Source organism: Neolamprologus multifasciatus, chromosome 14, assembly GCF_963576455.1.
Source record: "Neolamprologus multifasciatus chromosome 14, fNeoMul1.2, whole genome shotgun sequence".
NCBI lineage: Eukaryota > Metazoa > Chordata > Actinopteri > Cichliformes > Cichlidae > Neolamprologus > Neolamprologus multifasciatus.
The window spans coordinates 1,575,071-1,594,565 of record NC_140452.1 but is presented as its reverse complement, the minus strand read 5'-3'; the positions used below and the strand labels follow the sequence as shown (position 1 = coordinate 1,594,565).

Sequence of the window (19,495 nt, the reverse complement as noted above, 5' to 3'; positions counted from 1 at the left end):
ATCCACGACACCTTAAAGGCCGGTCCGTGAAAATATTGTCGGGCATAAACCGGTCCGTGGCGCTAAAAAGGTTGGAGACCGCTGTGCTAGCGTGCTATACGAGCTCAAATGTGAGCGCCATTTGTAGTTACTTCATGTTTGCATTTGAGGTCATTTTTTTGATGCATATTCTGAAACTTGATGTTTGAGAGTAATGTATATTGTCATCATTTTAGTTTATTTTGAAAAGTCTCAACAGGATCTTGAGCTTTATTGTGAAAGGTTTATGTGAAAAAGAAACAAGTTTGTTGCTAACAAACCGGCGCGTAAAAAAGTCGCTTGTCCGTCCGTAGTTATTTTAAACATAAGACAAAGAGAGAAAGAAAGTAAGATGGCCACTACGTCAACATTTAATTTCTATCTAGATTTTAGATTTATTTAGATAACAAACTGAGATTTATGACATGTTTTGGTTATGTGTCTGGCACTTTGCTTCCTCCGTACAAACAGGCTCTCACTTGATTTTTGAGGCGAACTTATCCTGTAACTTGAAGGCCGTTAGATTGAAACTGTGTTCTGGTTCTGGGTCTCCTGCTGAGCCTGAAGCAGAGGATGTGGTAGAAAAGACACAACAGTGTTGATGCTTACACAAACATTAAGAGGAGAGCGTTCGTGCCGAGCCGCTCGTGTTCCAGTCCTCGCGGTCCGACCCAGAACCCCAAACTGGAAGACATTCTCAGAGGCAGCGCGGCAGACTGTGACTGGTCCATTCATTTCCATCCATTTACAACCACGCCCCGCCTGACCCCGCCCCCTTTTACCCTCCACTTCCACCGATCTGAATTTAGCCTCAGAGTGTTTTTAAGCGTAGCGGCTTGGTGTCGGCCGACGGGAGGTGACGAGTTTCCCAAAAACAAACACATCAAAGTTCAAACTGTCGTTCATCTGCAGGCCGAGCTCCTCGTTTGGTGTCCAACTGCAGCCCTGCAGAGCTACCTGCAGCTTTTAGACGCATCCTTGTTCCGACACACCTGGATCAAATGAATGGTTCGTTATCAGGTCTGAAGAGGGAATCCAACCTTTTGATTCAGCTGTGTTGGAGTAGGGACGCATGTAAAAGCTGCAGGTAGCTCTGGAGGACTACGGTTGGACACTCCTGGGTTAAAGGGACTTTTTTGTAACAAACGTGCAGAACTTCATCAGCAGTTGTTGTTTTAACCGTTTTAAAACGTTAAACTTTTGCTCTGTTTTTATCCTCACGCTCTTCACCAACAGACGTTACTCTCTTACTTGGCATATAAGGTGTTTTTAGTAACTTACTTAAATACGGCTACACTGACTTGCTGCTCCTTCTTATGGTACAAACTGGTGTAAAAACGAGCTTCCTGTTAATCAGGATCAGAAGAACAGCCGGGACTGTTTTGGGGACTTGGTCCAATCTAGATGTGGAACCAGGGACAGTACAGTGACATTTGAGCCTGAGCAGAGATTTTCCATCTCTGATCTTTAGGACTCAAAAATATCTTTACAAATGATTTTATGATGTCAGAAGTTTCTCAGGATTGTTCTGAGCCAGCGTGACGACAGAGGCTGAACCACAGTATGAGCTGCAGAGACAGGATCGCAGCACTAATGGCACTAACGACTTTCCATACATGCTGCAGTCCTGGTGATTTTCTCCCGCTGAGAACGGTGAAGGCAGTGATAGAAGGACGCGTTTGATGGAGACTCGTTTCTTTTTCCCGGTTTTCTTTTTGGGAAACTCGTCTGGTAACATCGGAGAGAAGTAAAGGGTCTGAGTGAGAGAAGAAGGAAAGCCTTAGAGGTTGGAGAGGGCAGTGCAGCGACTCAGGCTGAACGTCTAAACTTTACTCTCTGGAGAGGAAAAGATCTCGCCGTCACAGAGCATTGGAAGAAACGTAGTCGGGGTGGACACGATAAAGGGAACTTTCAATCCTGAGCATCCACCCAGGGACTTTTATTTTGAAAGATGACAGGAAATCTTTTCCCTTCAGCTGTGTGAAGTTCAGACGAGGTTGGAGTAAAACAGTTTTCAGGGCAGTGCTCTTTGTCTAAACAAAGCGGGGCAGTGTCAGAAACGCTCCAAAGCCCCCCATCGGCCGACACCTGAATGCATCACGGTGGAGGGAGTGAAAGCGGGAGCGTCGGACTTTTTATCCAAACACGTTCACATCCATGACAGAGCTCATAAAAACCTGTTCACTAATCAATAACTGATCACTTCATCTTTTCCTTGAAGTTAAATTTAAAATTCAAATTCTGTTGAACCGCTGCACACATCAACATAAACAAATGGACCAATCAGAGCTCAGTGTGCCCGTCCTCATCAAAACCAAACACACAGTCGTGTTAAAAACAGACAAAGTGAGCGCATGCTGTGGCGTTTTAACCCGTTAAATCCTGATCACGCAGAGCTCCAACACGCCCGCACGGGGCAGGTCGCGGTCGGCTCGTCGTTCAGCTTCAGTCCTGTTCAGACCGGATCAGAGTTACACAACTCGGCTGTTAGTGTCTCAATAAATCATTTAAATCTCCCCGTGTCTGCGGGGGCGTCGCACAGAAAGTACATCATGCAATATTTCTTGTAACGCCGCAAAACCCAAAATCTTGTGATCAGACCCTGAACGCAGCACAGAGAGACTGAGCTGCGATCAGTTATTGGTGGACTTCACAGTCCTGCTGATCGCTTTTTAAAACCAGCAGCTTTCAGACCAACCTCACGTCTGAAACTCCCCACAGTCAGAGTTACACCCCCACCTGTGCTCACGCGTTGACCTTTCCTGCCCCGGGTCGTGTCTCACAGGCTGCAGACTGTATATAAAGGATAGCTGTAGCTACCAGGACGTCACTCGCTGTAAAATTCAAATAAAATTCCAGAGTTTCAGTCGCTCAGACTTCTTAGGCGGGGAAATGATCTCTAACAGTGTTTTTTACCAGGCTGTTTATTTCTACTGTAAAGTTCATGTTAACATGCGAGTCTATGGTGACTGGCTCACCGCTCAAAGTTGCTGCTTGATTTTGGGCTCCTGCCGTCCTTCATTTATTACTTTCTGTGCAATGGAAAAGAATTAGCACTATGCTAAGCTGCACATTTCTGGCATGTTTGCACAGTTCATGGTTACCACTACAGTCGATGTGCTAATCTGACAGCACACTGACTGTACAGTTTATACAGAGACGGGTTGTTTTTGCCCAACGTTTCCCCTGAAATGATTAATTGATTATGTTTTAAGATATTCAAAATCCCCCCATCTATACTACAGTCTGTTCCAACCGTAAACCGGGCTTGTATTTGACCTATAAACAGCTGCAGGTGCTTTTACAAGCCTCTTGGCAACCCACCTCCACCCCAGCTCTTCTGGGGTGGATCATATCAACACGTTCTCTCTCCCAAAGCGTAACATTTTACACTAGGTGACAAATCGTCAACATATTACGTTTTCGGCTACCCACCACGTTCCTAAATGACGACCTCGGAAAAATGAGGAAATATGAGAACCGTATGGACTCAATCTACACATGTTCGCTCTTTTTCTTCAAATCGCTTAGAAACACGCTATTTAACATCATTAAAGTCCTGGTTAAGGTCAGGAAAAAGGTTATGGTTAGGGCTAGGGATAAGGTTAGGTTTAGGGCTGGAATACAGGGCTGGAACGTCTATCACCGCGGGAGTGTCATTGCACTGGATTTTGGCGAACCCGCCACGTACCCTAAGAACGCCGAAGGTCTCCTTTCGCGTTCCTCAGGAACACCCCGGGACGTGACAAAACGTCGGCATGTTACGCCTCGAGAGTGAGAACAGGCTGATCATATCTGATGTCTCAGATGTGTAGTGACAAATATAAACTCCTCTGCGGATGTAACAGCCGTTAACTCAGCCTGAGGCGAAGCCTGCAGACAACACTCGGGGCTGAAAGGTCAAAGCTTTTCTCTGAGCCTCGCACAAACTTTCTAGAACTCGATCCTTCACGTTTGGATGCGTTTAAAGAAGTTTAGTCGGTTTTCGTCAACGTGAAGCAAAAGCAGGAACTCGATCTACAAACTGCTGAGTGATTTTAAAAAGCAGGAATGTGGAGTTCACGTGGACACCACCTGCAGCGACCACACAAGCCGGCACGCTGTTCTGATCCTCTCAGGCGTACAGTCACCCGCTCGCCCGACTGACCTCCGTCACAGGAAGCGGTCGGCACAGAGCACAGAGACCCGGCCGTCTTCCTTCCTTCAGTCGCCAGAGTCTGCAACAAAAACCCACGAAGGCTCCCACCCCGAAAACACAACATAAAGCACGTAAAGATGTGGCAGCTGAAGAAGACGAAACAGAAAAGGTCTTCCTCCCAACCGGACAGGACATCACGCAGAAGAAGAAGAAGAAGCGCGGCGTGTCAAAAGTGCGAAAGTCTTTGCATTCATCAAGAAATGAAAGGAAGTGAAGTTTCTACATGGCTTAAAGCTTCGGAGTTCTCAGCGCTCGCTCGACTCGCAAAAACATTTTGTCATCGTCGTGACAGAAATGATGATGATGATTACAATGTGGCGATGAAGAGTAGGTGGGCTAGCCTCTCGGCGCCATTTCAGCAGGGCTCTTTGCATAAAATGTAAATCATCATCATCAACGTCTTGATTTTTTTTCCATTTCCAAACAGGCCCCTCCCCCTCGCCCTCCCCCATTTGATTTGAAATATTTCATAACGAGCACGAAGACCCCACCGCCCCCCCCTCCCCTTTTTTTAAGCTTCTTTTTTTCTTTGTTTTCGCCGTCGTTGTTATGGCGGTTGTCGTCGTCGGTGTGGTTGTAGTTGTTGTTGTTGCTGAACAGAGGGAGTGTTAAAATGGGAGTTCTCCTCCTCCTCCTCCACCTTCGCCTCGTCTTCCTCCTGCGGGTGGCGCTGCAGGCTACGACGCCTCTCGTTCTGTGGAGGACTCCGCCGCCCGCTGCTCCCTCTCCAGGCTCCTCGCCCGCTCCTCGCTGTTCATCGTCGGGCTCCTCGAGGACTTCAGCAGCTTCTCCTCGAGCTCGTGCAGCGACGGCTCCTTATACATGCAGACTACAGGGGGGAGGGCGGGGGGAGGGCAGGGGGAGGATGGGGGAGAAAGACAGTGAGTCATTAAAGCATCACGCCACCACCAACTCTCAAATTTACACATAAAATAAACTGAAAAGACGTAAATTCAGATGTCAGAGTTCAACCTGTGATGCTGCATTAATGACACAATCATGGACGAGGATGCAGCTGAAGCTTTATGCAAATTATAAAGACAAATCTATTAAAACTAGAAGCTACTTCAAGGTCTATGTGTGACGTTAAATAACAGAAAAGAAGAAGAACGAATCAGAAATGATAAAAGAAGACATCAGTGAGTTAACGAGGGGGGAGAAGGAAGAAGGGGAGGAAGGAGGCTGAAGGACACCGAGGAAGAGGAGAAGATTGACAGAAGGACGAGAGGAAGGTGATAGTTGACAGATGTATAGTTGATGGATATTTTTAAATGAAGACGAGGGGTGAGAGGGGAGGGGCAGAGCGGCTGAAAGCAGAGACGGAGCTTCGTGTTTCCAGTTAAACCTCCATCTGTGATATTAGAGCTTCACCTTGTCCTCACGCTCCGAGTTCTGGCTGGACGACCTCCTGGCTCACCTCTGAGCTCTCACCTTCCTCAAACTCTCGCGTTTGCTTCTAAGAGTGCAGCAGCTGAGCTACAATGGCTCCTACAAACCAACAGCAGAACCTCCCAGTCTCACAGTCAGTTTTACTGATTTTATCTTCAAACAGGACTAAAAATATCACATTAAAAGACGTCGATATTCTTTCAATTTATGTCGGTAATTCTGGTTCAAGTTCACCAGGAAATACGAGTCTCAGCTGCTTTACTGTTAAGAGGGTCAGTGTTTACGTAGGCTTTACTGGGCCAACGGTTCACCTGGAGTAGGTCAGAATGTGAGGCCGAGGGTTTTCAGATATGACGTCCAGAAACACTTTTTCCTGCCTCTGTGTTTTAATATCTACGGAGCCCCGCAGGGGACATGGGAGAAAAAAAAATTAAGACGGACTTTTGCGGGATCTCGCAAAACAAACTCGGGATCTCGCAAAACTAACTCGGGATCTCGCAAAACAAACTCGGGATCTCGCAAAACTAACTCGGGATCTTGCAAAACTAACTCGGGATCTCGCAAAACTAACTCGGGATCTCGCAAAACTAACTCGGGATCTCGCATAACAAACTCGGGATCTCGCAAAACAAACTCGGGATCTCGCAAAACTAACTCGGGATCTCGCAAAACTAACTCGGGATCTCGCAAAACAAACTCGGGATCTCGCAAAACTAACTCGGGATCTCGCAAAACAAACTCGGGATCTCGCAAAACTAACTCGGGATCTTGCAAAACAAACTCGGGATCTCGCAAAACAAACTCAGGATCTCGCAAAACAAACTCGGGATCTCGCAAAACTAACTCAGGATCTCGCAAAACTAACTCGGGATCTCGCAAAACAAACTCGGGATCTCGCAAAACTAACTCGGGATCTCGCAAAACTAACTCGGGATCTCGCAAAACAAACTCGGGATCTCGCAAAACTAACTCGGGATCTCGCAAAACTAACTCGGGATCTCGCAAAACAAACTCGGGATCTTGCAAACCAAACTCGGGATCTCGCAAAACAAACTCGGGATCTCGCAAAACTAACTCGGGATCTCGCAAAACAAACTCGGGATCTCGCAAAACTAACTCGGGATCTCGCAAAACAAACTCGGAATCTTGCAAAACTAACTCGGGATCTCGCAAAACTAACTCGGGATCTCGCAAAACTAACTCGGGATCTCGCAAAACTAACTCGGGATCTCGCAAAACAAACTCGGGATCTCGCAAAACTAACTCGGGATCTCGCAAAACAAACTCGGAATCTTGCAAAACTAACTCGGGATCTCGCAAAACTAACTCGGGATCTCGCAAAACTAACTCGGGATCTCGCAAAACTAACTCGGGATCTCGCAAAACTTTTGCGAGATCTCGCAAAAGTTGAATTCCAACAATGGCGGCAGCTACTTAATATTACTCTTTCTGGGTCACAAAATACACTTTTAAGATATTTTGAGGCGCGAATGTAGTTGTGTAAACGTCAGATACCTGCTCGGTTTACAAGACATTACATATTTGTGCTCCGACGTTTTCGGAGATCTGACACCCACCATCTCGAAGCTAACGGGAGGTCGAGACCTACTACAGCCGGGAGGAACACCGCTTTCCCGGCACATCGTGCCTCGACCTCCCGGTTGGCTTCGAGCTGGCGGCCTCCGAAGAATGCGGCTAAAACTTTTGCGAGATCCTGAGTTTGTTTTGCGAGATCTCCCAAAAGTCCGTCTTAATTTTTTTTTCTCCCATGTCCCCTGCGGGGCTCCGTAAATATCAGGACGTTTCCAGCACAGTTTTGCTCAGGAAGGCAGGATGTAGATGTCAGTGTTTCAGTGTTAAGCACCTACATTTACAAAATCACCTCTAAATGCTAAACCTCAAAGCCCAACTCATCTTCTATGATGATAAACTACAGACATGTGGAGAACGGTCGATTTCAAAGTACAAAAATCCCAAACTGGGAGAAAAAGCGGACTTTTCTCCTTCTCTCATGTTTGCATTAAAAAATATTTTTTGTAAAAACACAGAGTTTGTGGAGTTTAGCTCAGAGCGGGAGGCGAGGTTACACTTTCCTCTAAACACAACTTGTGCGTCTTTCACTGACGTGGAGCAGAGAGAGCTGAACGTTTGTGTAGTCCCTGATTTATGAAACAGCAGCATGTGCACACAGACGAACAATGTGAAATAGTTTCAACATTAGCTTATTAAAAGTTTGCGTGTTGGTTAAATGAAATGGAACTGAAACATTTGCTTTTCCCTCAAATGTTTAAATATTTCTGAAAATGTGAAACATCTGAAGGAACGATGATCGTTGACTCTTCTCTTTATGATAAATTCTGTATCCAAACTGAATCGTGAGCTCCTGTCGTGTAAACATGAACCAGAACTTTAACTGTTGGACTTAGGGCTGCACGATTAATCGATTCATACTTATGTGCGATCTCGTTTCCAAATGACAACGATTTAAAAAAAAAAGAAAAGACGACAACGATTGTACCGCATTTTGATCCGGGACGTAATCTGCATGAAAACAAGCGCTCACTCTTCCTGCTCAACAAATGACGAGGGCGGAGCCTTATACCACGTGATACAGAAGCTGGCTGCTAAAATTAGCAGGAAAAAACAACGGAGAGCACGTCAGGGATGACGAGAAAGTGACGGGAGAAAATCCGTCCTGGTCAACCACCCAAACATCAATAACGGGAACCTTATACAGCGCTTCCCTATACCCGTCGACCTCCCGCAGGCACAAAGAAATTACGGCGGCTATCACTTATCACCTGACCAAAGATATGGCTCCATCAACACTGTGCAAAACGAGGGATTTAGGAAAATGATCAACACCCTAGACAAACGCTACACAGTGCCGTCCCGCAACTATTTTTCTATTGTTGCTCTACCTGCTCTATACACGCAGCGTCGAGCAACGGTGGAGACGCAATTTCAAGCAGTACAACATTTTGCAGCAACGACAAAATGTGAGACATTTGTTGTTTTTATGTTTATTTATTGTTTTTATGTTCAGTCTCAACTGTTACGAAGTTGATGTGCAGTTAATAAGTACAATAAATATTTATACTGGGAAAGAAAATCGTGAGAGAATCGTGATCTCAATTTATGCAAAATCGTGCAGCCCTAGTTGGACTAACGTCATCACAGACCTGCAAAATCAGTCATGAACTGTAAGGATAAATATCCACTCTGGGACAACAGAAAACAAAAGCCTTGACCTCCAGGATGGTTCCCCGAGGACCTCAACAACACTGCAGACCCACAAACCTTCTTTACATATAAAGAAAATCGACGGTGGCATTACTAATTCACACTTCGTGTTTTCCAGAATGTCTTTCTGTCTGACCCGTGAGACACGAAAGCATCGCCACCACCAACATCTGTTCACAGCTGGTCTCACCTTCGATGGGTCTGGGGACAAAGTGTGAGCACGGTTTGGTTTTCTTCACTCGGTTTCCCTTCATGATGACTCCTTCCTTATTGAGGCCCAGGAACCAAGCCCGGCCCGACTCGTGCTGCCGATACATGGTGGACGAGTAGATGACGTAGTAGTTTTCAAAGACCGACTCCTTGAACTTGCACTCTGGCGTGAACACATCCTGATACACAAACACAGAAAACAAGTATAATCAGCAGAGATCATTTTGTAGTTTTTCTCACACGCCTGCTCCACATCTCTGTGCGTCTACGTGTTTGATTGCACGACTCAGCTGAGTTTTATTTTGAAGTTTAAACTCGGGGCTTTTATTTTAAAATGAAGCAGCAGCCTTTTAGCGTCACGGTTCAGTTTGTGCTCAAAGCTTTTGTCATCATTTTACTTCCATATGAATCCGCCTGCCTCGTGTGACAGGACAGGAAACGGTCACTACATGCTGATACTTCCTGTTACAGAAACACAGCAGGATGTGATAGGACACAAGACACGAAGCAGCCAATGAGCCGTGACCAATACGAAACACCTTGAAGGTGATCGATCACATTACACCCACACGATAGCGTCAGCAGCACTGCAGCGCAGAGGCGCAGCGCCACATGTAACAGGACGAGAGTCTTACAAAAGCTGGGTCTTAATTCTCAGCCTGAGGTGCACACTGAGCACAGGTGCACACTGAGCACAGGTGCACACTGAGCACAGGTGCACACTGAGCACAGGTACACTCTGAACACAGGTTCACACTGAGCACAGGTGCACGCTGAGCACAGGTGCACGCTGAGCACTGGTGCACGCTGAACACAGGTGCACACTGAGCACAGGTGCACGCTGAACACAGGTGCACGCTGAGCACTGGTGCACGCTGAACACAGGTGCACGCTGAACACAGGTGCACACTGAGCACAGGTGCACGCTGAACACAGGTGCACGCTGAGCACAGGTACACACTGAGCACAGGTTCACGCTGAGCACAGGTGCACGCTGAACACAGGTGCACGCTGAGCACAGGTGCACGCTGAGCACAGGTGCACGCTGAACACAGGTGCACGCTGAACACAGGTGCACGCTGAGCACAGGTTCACGCTGAACACAGGTGCACGCTGAACACAGGTGCACGCTGAGCACAGGTGCACGCTGAACACAGGTGCACGCTGAACACAGGTGCACGCTGAGCACAGGTGCACGCTGAGCACAGGTACACGCTGAGCACAGGTGCACGCTGAACACAGGTGCACGCTGAGCACAGGTGCACGCTGAACACAGGTACACACTGAGCACAGGTGCACGCTGAGCACAGGTGCACGCTGAACACAGGTTCACGCTGAGCACAGGTGCACGCTGAGCACAGGTGCACGCTGAACACAGGTACACGCTGAGCACAGGTACACACTGAGCACAGGTGCACACTGAGCACAGGTGCACGCTGAGCACAGGTTCACGCTGAGCACAGGTGCACACTGAGCACAGGTGCACACTGAGCACAGGTGCACACTGAGCACAGGTTCACGCTGAGCACAGGTGCACACTGAGCACAGGTTCACGCTGAACACAGGTGCATGCTGAACACAGGTTCACACTGAGCGCAGGTACACGCTGAGCACAGGTACACACTGAGTCTTTACAACATTTTAATTCAACAAAAGGAATCTTAACTGTAAGAACTTCAATAATCCATAAAACATAAATGGGAAGCTCAGGACAAAGCAGCTGAAGAATAAAACTCAACATTATTTTAAAAGCTTTAAAAAGCTTTTAAGTTGAAATATTAATGTCTTGTTCGTGCAGTTTATCCTTCACGGAGCAGGAAGCTGTGGTGGACATTTAGACACCAAACGTGACTGCTGGGCCGTTTAAAGTCCCAGTTTAGCACCTCCCTCCAGGTATAACAGGTGTGTGTGTGTGTGTGTGTGTGCACCCTCTGGATATAACAGGTGGTCAGGCGAGCCAATCAGAGCAGAACAACCCCCCTAGCAGACAAAAACCTGTCTAAACACAGTTGTTGAAATGTGTCTCTCAGAAATCCAGAGTTCAGTTTCCTCAATTCTGTGATCACTTAATAAATAAAAATCCGTTTTTGTTCTCGTCTGGTCTGGACTGCAGACTCCTGGAGAAGCTTAGAGGCTGTTTTTATATGTAATCTGTTTCCTCTTCCTCCTCTACGTCATCGTCACGCTGATGTAGACACATGTTTATGTGTCGCTTCCTCTTCAGCCTCTTGCTGCCCTGCTCCAACCTTTGAGACGCGTTCGTGTCATAAAATTTGTCTTTGATGTGAAAACTTCACCGTGAGATGTCACAGATGCTCATTACAAATCTGAGTGTTTAACATGATTCACGAGTGACTGAGAATCTGATAAGAATCAGGCTGCAGTCACTACTACACTTAATAAAACCAACACAAACACAGCAGCAGATAAAAAGGAAGAAGACGGGACTTCAAATGGAGCGTGACGATGATGTAGAGGAGGAAGAGGAAACAGAATAAATGATGAAAAGCGTATTTTTTCCTCCCAGCACGCGGCCTGCCTCTCGTATCAAGACGTGATGGTTTCAGTAAACAGCGCTGAGACGCTCGGGCCTCCCAGCACAACTTCACTTGCAGCTGCCTCGCCGCTCGTGCTGTAATGCTCTTACGTAACCGCAGAGCAAGAGGAGGAGCTGCTCTTCATCTGAAGCTACCTGAGAGAACATGAGTTTATATTTTATGGAGCCGAACCAAATCCTCACTTTACCTCCTAAAAAAACAGAGCTGCCTCTTCCATCCTGGATTCATCTGCTGAGAGACGGGATGCAGTCATGTGATCTCCCCGCTCTCGATGGAAGCATTTACATTTCAAAGCATCGAGCGGTCAGGACTGACTGGTGAGATGGGATCAGGCCAATTTGTGATTAATTAATAATTAATTAACGATTCGTGAAGAGGAGCATCGAGCTAACAAGTGCAGAAACATTTACTAACAGCTGCGCGTCCATGTTTGCATCAACCACAGAACTAAAGCGCAGCTGCAAAGTGGCAGCAAGGTTGCATCACGTACTCGCCACGAAGGCACGCTGGTGTAGACTGACTCAAACGACCACACAGTCAGCGTCCGCGCCTTCAAATCGCAGTGGCGGCGACACATCTGTGACTGACAGACAGCAGCAGCCAATAGGAGCGCAGCAGAATTACATCTTCCCCACAGCGCTCACCAACAATCGCAGCTAACAGCTAGCTTCTTCGGGCGCGCCGCGAGCTCATATTTAGTTTTTGTGTCCAACACGCCTGAGAAAGCTTCCTCACATCGTCGCTGTTATCCTCCTCTTCCTCCACCACTCCGCCTCCATCCTGACGCTGCGCACGGAGGCTCAGGAATTGCATTTTAAAGTTTTATGCACGTGTTGTGAATTATGGATGTGAGATGGACTCACTGAGGCAGAGCAGCAGTCCTCGGTCTGATCAGGGCTGTCCTCCTAACTACTTCCATTGTTCATCATCAATTAATTATTACACACGCTGTCTAAAAGTGGAACTTTTGTACTGTAATGTCACCGAGTTTGCATCTGAACACGAGCAGGAACAGGAAGAATAAACCCAGCATCTGTTTGCAGGGGAAGAACTGGATCAGGTAATGAAATCAGATCTGAAATCAGATCTTGGGATTAAAACTGAGAGAAGTGAGAAACTTTATCTCAGTGTCACCCTTTAAATCTTGCCCGAGTCCTTGAGCAAAGCAGTAACACCTTATTACCTCACAAACAGAAGTTTAATATCAGTGTTTTCAGACGTGTTAATAGTTAAAATGATTGTCGGGGACTCGTCAGGAGCTCCTGCAGCTGTTTGTGTCACCTCGGGAGGAAGTGACGCTCCAAACCTTTAACGCAACAAGCTCAAAGGACATGAGGATGAGGCAGATGTTCTTACAGATGTGTAGAGGAATCCCTCGGCGTTCATGGCCACGTACAGCGCCGCCTTCACTCCCTGGATGGCCACGACCCTCAAACCTACTGGGATCAGGTTAAACAGAGCTGGAGGGCGAGAGACATAGAAACAGACAGAGAGAGAGAGTGAGAGGCAGAAAGTAGATTAATACAAAACGCCACAGAGAGCACAGGAGACGGGCGGAGCTACCAGGAAGTCTGCCGCAGTTACCGAGCTCTTATTGTGAAACCTCGAGTTGAGTCATTTGGCGTTTTGAAAGCAGATGTGACGACCGAGCGGCGGAGACGGACGAGGAACTCCTGGATAAAACGACCATGATTTCAAACGTTGATGATCTGCCTCTCTTCCTCTCCCTGCAGGTTACTTCCTGTTAAAAGGGAGTTTTTCCTTCCCACTGTCGCCAAAGTGCTGCTCACAGGGGGTCATATGATTGTTGGGTTTCTCTCTGTATGTGTTATTGTAGGGTCGACCTCACAGTATGAAGCGCCTTGAGGCGACTGTTGTGTAAATAAAACTGAATTCGAGACGTCCCAGGATATTTCTGTTCTATGAATATATGAATTATATGTATATATATGAATATATGCACGTATGTATCAGACGGAGCAGAAACTTTTAACATCAGGATGATGTGAAAATGGTGGATTAGCCACGAGGTCCCAGCGTCTCAGCCAGGCGGAGGTTGACACCCGGACTCGCTGCAGCAGCTGCTACATGCTAGCATGCTAACAGAGGCCTGTAGAGTCTCCTGGGGGATTTGCTGGGATATCCACTCCTGAGATGAGTTTTCCACGTGTGGATACCGTCCTCCGCTGTGGAATAACGGACTTGAGATTCTTTGGCCTTATCCCTGCATGACGATGGACATCAGCTGATGCTTCTTAAGCTTGTTGCTGATGCCGTTCCTCCTCTGCATCGTGTTAACACACAAACCTGAAACTACACAAACGTCTGCTTCTGTCTGTTCACACGTTTGCAGTAAAAAGTCGCACAGAGCAGGTTTAAATTAATAAACCAGTGATTCTTCCATCTCTGCTTTAGATCTTCTGCACCTGTGTAAATCAGACCCACTCAGCATTAAAACAATCCCATTACACCTCTTCAAACTGTGATTTTTCGTGCTTTTAGTCGATGTGTAACGGTGGTTAAAACCCGGCTCAGCCTGCTGATGTGCTTCCAGCTGATAAAGCGAGAGAAAAAGACTGAATAAAAGCAGAGAGAGAGCGAGAGGGGGGGTGATGGAGGGACGCAGTGATGAGAGGTGATTTAATCCTCGGGGACAGAGAGCTGCAGTGTGGGTGAGGACGAGGAGTAGGAGGAGGTGGAGGAGGAAGAGGCCTGTGGCAATGGCTGCGGTTAATCCTCCTTTATTTAACTCAGAGATGATCAGAGAGAACGCGAGAGGGGGAGAGAGGGGGAGAGAGGGGAATCCAACACATCTCCTCCTCCTCTTCTTGTCCTGTTTTTGCTTCTTTTCCAAACCGAAAGGATTTACAGGAAGCAGCAGAGGCTGTAATCCTGAGCTCATCCAGCCGCGAACAAAGACCTGCAGCGGGAACGTGACCGAGTATCGGCGATCAGTCTTCAGACCTCGGATCGCTCTGTTACAGACGGCAGATGAAGCTCGGTTTTCTGACACAACCCCAAACGGGATTTGTGGAATCGAACCGACGACCTTTTGCTTGCCAAGCGAACGTGTTAAACATGACAGCGTTGTAGGGGAGGTGTCTTTAGTAGAGATGGACCGATCCGATATTACGTATCGGTATCGGTCCGATACTGACCTAAATTACTGGATCGGATATCGGAGAGAAATAAAAAATGTAATCCGATCCATTAAATATCAAAAAAGCACCTCACAAAACTTGCTACATGGCGAGCCGGAGCAGTGTGGTCACGTGATAGAGCGGCTGTGTGTATTTGTAGCCTGCTAGCAAACATTTCATCTCCGAGGAAGTTTTCCCAGAGAGAAGTAAAGCAAGTGTGTAAGTTCATCTCTGAATGTTTGTAAAGCATTCCCGCGTTAAGCTTAACAACCGAGTGACTGCCTCTCTCTCTCTCTCCCTCTCTCTCTCTCTCTCCTGCTGCTGCTTCAATCATGAAACTGATCAATGATCAGCTGATCGTCTCTCTTCTTTGTTTTTGGTCCACTTTGCACCAGAAAGAGGAAACCAGCGGCTGAACAACAGCAGCACGTTTAAGCTTGATAAGCTGTTGTTAGAATTTATTTAATATTATTTCTACACCAGGATCTTTTTCTACAGCTGACGTAACTGTGCAGGGGCGGATCTAGCAAAGTTTAGCCAGGGGGGCCGATAGGGCATGAACAGGGAAAAGGGGGCACAAAGACATACTTTTCTTTCTTGTTCTCATTTAAAATGTCTAGTTTTTAATAAATAATTATCTGAATCTTACACCCAAAGTTTTAATCTGATGTAAAATGTATAGAAGTCCATTACTGTATATAGTAACTGTTAAGTCTAATATACCCTAGTAAGCTGTAGTACTTTTTCCTTTGGGAAGATACCATCTGTGCAGTCTGCAGTTCTGTAGAAGAAAGATGTTGAATCTATTTAATTATTCTTGAAAAATAATTTATTTTTGTGAATTTTTTTCACCCTGCATCAAATTAAAGTTGATTACATTGATTAAGCATCATGAGGAAGAGGGTGGTTCCCTATTTTCTTTTGCTGGGAGTTTGCAACCCTATTAGTTAGGTTGCTTAATATTTCTGCTAAGTGCTCTTTAAAATACCAGAATAGGGAGGATGGAGCAGGTTTAACTTTATTAAATTGATCAGTTTTGCTGAACTATGAAATATTTTGGGTGCAGTGTGTTTTTTTTACATACAGGTATAACAGAATAGCTTTAGTGTTGTTGTTGTTTTTTAACTTGAGTATGAACTTATACAAAAAGCAGCAAGATATTAAAAAAACAGTTTTACTGATTAAAAAACACACTATATCGGATTCATATCGGTATCGGCAGATATCCAAATTTATGATATCGGTATCGGTATCGGACATAAAAAAGTGGTATCGTGCATCTCTAGTCTTTAGTGAGGGGAGGGTGGAGCGTGAGAGCGGCAGATGGATTGACATCCCTACCCTCACCTGTGGGGAGTGACTGAAAGAGCTGCAGGTGTAAGCTGTGGAAACATTTCCTTTGAAGCGCACTTAGTGACGGGGCTTTCAGACATTCGTGAGGGGCTCAGATCTGCTGGTCGGACCGGGAGGAGGCCCCGGCAGACCCAGGACTCACTGGAGAGATTATATCTCAGCTGGCTGGGAAGAAATCCCCCCGGATGAGCTGGAGGAGCTGGCTGGGGCGAAGGAAGTCCGGACTTCTCCGGTTAGACTTCATGAGCCAAACCCGGGAAGCAGCAGAAGATTGTTGGATTATGTTCTGATTTAATGAGCTGTTGTATTTGAGATCCTTCTTCTGTGTAATGTTTCACCTTTCTGAGCTGTTCTCTTGTTTGACATCGGATGATTTGACCCACAGCGTTTGGCTGTGAAACACAGAAGTTTCTTTTATCTTGTCTTTCCATAAAAGTTGGCGGTAGCGACCACGACACCACACAGTAGTGAGTGAAACAACATGCTCACTGAACCCTTCATAAAACCGACTCCTGACAAACTTTACAAAATGACCTCATCTTTTTATTTAGCTTGACCCAAAACGAGCCCATGAACCCTCAGGATCGCCCCCTGGAGGCCATTAAAAGAGTACAGGTGTGAGGCAGACAAACACAGTGTTAATGTGGGACTCACTGTAGTCGCTGTTCTCGTCCTTGGTGCCGCTGATGGCGCCATCGGGCTGCATCTGCAGGAAGAAGCCCTGCTCGCTGAAGAGGCGCGTCACGATGCCCTTCAGCTGCGGCTCTGAAACACAAAGACCGATGTGAGGTTCAGCTCGCAAACACACACACGCACACACACACACACACACACACGCACGCACGCACGCACGCACGCACACACGCACACACACACACACACACACACAGTCTGTGCCTGACAGCAGGTCGTCAGGTAGCATTGTAGCAAGGTAACAAGAAGAAGTGTTTCTTCTTCTTCTCTACTTTCACATTTGAGAAGAAGAAGAAGAAACATCCCAACATTCCCATCCAGCGTTCCTCTCACAGACTCGACCGCAGAGAAATGTCACACCTGTACAGTCAGCTTGCAAATCATGCTAGCTAGCATTAGCTGATACATCAGCAGGTCACCCTTTGCTTGCATAAGACACATAACACTAACAGCGTGTTAGCCACTAGTTTAAGGACATGTTCAAACATGGAGGCAGACCATCGGAAACCCTCCAATCTGTGTGGAGAGTCAGGAAGTTCCTGAAGCCCCAAATCAGTGACCTTTGCCCTCAGAGTTAGCAGATGGCTGCTGATGGGTTTCCACACAAACACACATGGTTCAAACCCCGGGGTGTCACATGTGCCCCGGAGACAAACCCCGAGGCCACGGCTCAGCGCGAGTCCCTCCTGCTTGACTTTAACACCGAGCTGAAGGTCTGAGGACGGAAACACGGTAGAAGCTGAGCAGACGAAGTGATGCTCCAGATGACAATGTGGGCCAGAAGGACTCATCTCTGGCAGAAATAGACCAAAAAGACAGCGAGGCTAATGTGGAGCAGGCCGCTGTGCTACTTAACATCTGAAAGGATCGAAGACACACATACGTGTCCGGAAACGACAACAAGGTAAATCTTCACCTTTTAACAGAGCAGACATGAGTGTGGAGGAGCTGACACAGAAGGACCAACCGTCCCTGCAAAACACAAAGACCTTTATTGGTGCTCATTAAAGTCGTTTGGTTTTACTCTGATTACCCGTCAAACAGCTCACATGTATAAATCAACAACAGAGTGATGTTTGATATCATCAACAAATCCTCTACACTTCCTACATTTCATGCAGTCACAGTATTACAGGCCTTGTTTCACAGAGAGGAAGTGGATTCAAACAGCTTCCTGCTTTAACCCTTTAAGACCGACCATAGAACCAAGTCCGCCAGAGCTTATATTATATGTTTACATGCTGTGGAGCCATTTTTGGGAGCAATTCAAGTTGCTATACATCAATACAACCATTACAGCCCAGATTTTAACAATATGTATGAATTAAGTAAATAGTAATTACATAAATTGCAAAAAAGTGCAATAAACTACAAAAAAATTGAAAATCGTTTTTGTTTTTTTAACATATATTTCTAGTTAGAGAAATTTAAGAGGCTTATCCCTCAAAACTGTAAATACAAAAAAGTTGCACAAAATAGTTTCCCACCACAGGAAATTTATTTTGAGTGTCTTCATAGTTTTATTTTTGAAATACACCAATTTTTATACACTGCAGGAAAAACGAAAATAAATATTATAGTGCAAATTTGCAAAAAAGCAGCATATGCATCAAAATAAACTATTTCCAGCAGTGCAATATGAGTCCTAAGCATCCCAGAAACCACACAGAAAGTCATAAAGTCAAACATAACTTTTAAAAACACCAGTATAGGCTCATGAGGCCCTGATGGTAAAAAACTACATTTCTGCAAAATGACGCCACTTCCAGTTTCGGGCAGGTCATGGCGGACATGCGATAGTTCGTGCTGATGGACGTAGGAAGTGTTATGAACAGCTGATCGGATCGGCAAAGCGTGTTTCTGGAATATTATGTTTCTGTTGCTGCAAGTGCTTTTTATGCAGTTTTTGCAAAGTTATATGTGGAAGGAAACTGTGACCGAGGACAAGCTGATGGCATAAGATGTAAGTACAGCTCCTCCGGTTTCATATGAGAAAAAATTATTGCGCTAGCTCACGTGGTTGCAGAGCTACCGGGATTTAAAAATAGTTACGCACAAACGGAGCGTGCTGCTCTGACCGGTTTTAAAGGGTTAAACGGATCATTTTCACATTGTTTGACGACAGCATCACTGACCCGCTGCGTTGTGTCCTTATTATCCAATTCATCCTCACTCCCAACCAATCACAGCAGATGGCCCCGCCCCTCCTTGAGCCTGGCTCTGCTGGAGGTCTCTTCCTGTTAAAAGTGGGTTTTTCTTTCCCACTATCGCCGTGCTCAAGTGCTCGCTCACAGGTTTACTTTCTGGTAAAAGCAATCTTGGTTATGAATTCAGAGAATAATAATAGCCTCCAACATGAAATGAATATTAACTAAATACCGATAAGGACCCAAAGTTTATATTCAAGCTAACTTATTTATTTCTGGTCGTTTTTACGTCCATAAATACATTCAGTTGTTTTCCCACATATTTATGTCATCAGTGCATTTTAAAGGCCGTAGAAGTCAGCTGGTTTGTTTTAGAGGGCAGTGGCGTATTCACGTATTCACCTCACGCTGTGTTTTGATGCTCAGAAGTTGAATCCAAAGTCAGCGTGCTGACGATTCAACAACAGTCACGAAACATCTGCAAGGTGTAATCTCTAATTATAAGCACGCATCCAGGAGCTGTATCTGTGAGTGTGCGTCACGCTG

General features: G+C 46.1%; 1 protein-coding gene and 1 long non-coding RNA gene across 3 annotated transcripts in view; one reads left to right on the top strand and one right to left on the bottom strand.

Annotated features, from left to right (window-relative positions):
* The first annotated feature begins 3,202 nt into the window (after positions 1 to 3,202).
* LOC146502885 (uncharacterized) lies at positions 3,203 to 4,317 on the top strand. Its single transcript, XR_014868858.1, has 2 exons — positions 3,203 to 3,363; positions 3,803 to 4,317. It is a non-coding gene; the product is annotated as an uncharacterized LOC146502885 (long non-coding RNA).
* A 21-nt stretch (positions 4,318 to 4,338) lies between these two features.
* The window catches only part of LOC146502884 (fibroblast growth factor 12-like), a 37,484-nt gene continuing 22,327 nt past the window's right edge, over positions 4,339 to 19,495 (bottom strand). For both annotated transcript variants that reach the window (XM_085131623.1, XM_085131622.1), the window contains exons 2-5: positions 16,764 to 16,874; positions 12,973 to 13,076; positions 9,039 to 9,237; positions 4,339 to 5,045 (exon numbers count right to left, since the gene is read on the bottom strand). In XM_085131623.1, the coding sequence (XP_084987749.1) occupies positions 4,894 to 5,045; positions 9,039 to 9,237; positions 12,973 to 13,076; positions 16,764 to 16,874 (566 nt within the window). In that variant the 3' untranslated portion in view covers positions 4,339 to 4,893. The remainder of the gene's footprint in view (positions 5,046 to 9,038; positions 9,238 to 12,972; positions 13,077 to 16,763; positions 16,875 to 19,495) is intronic.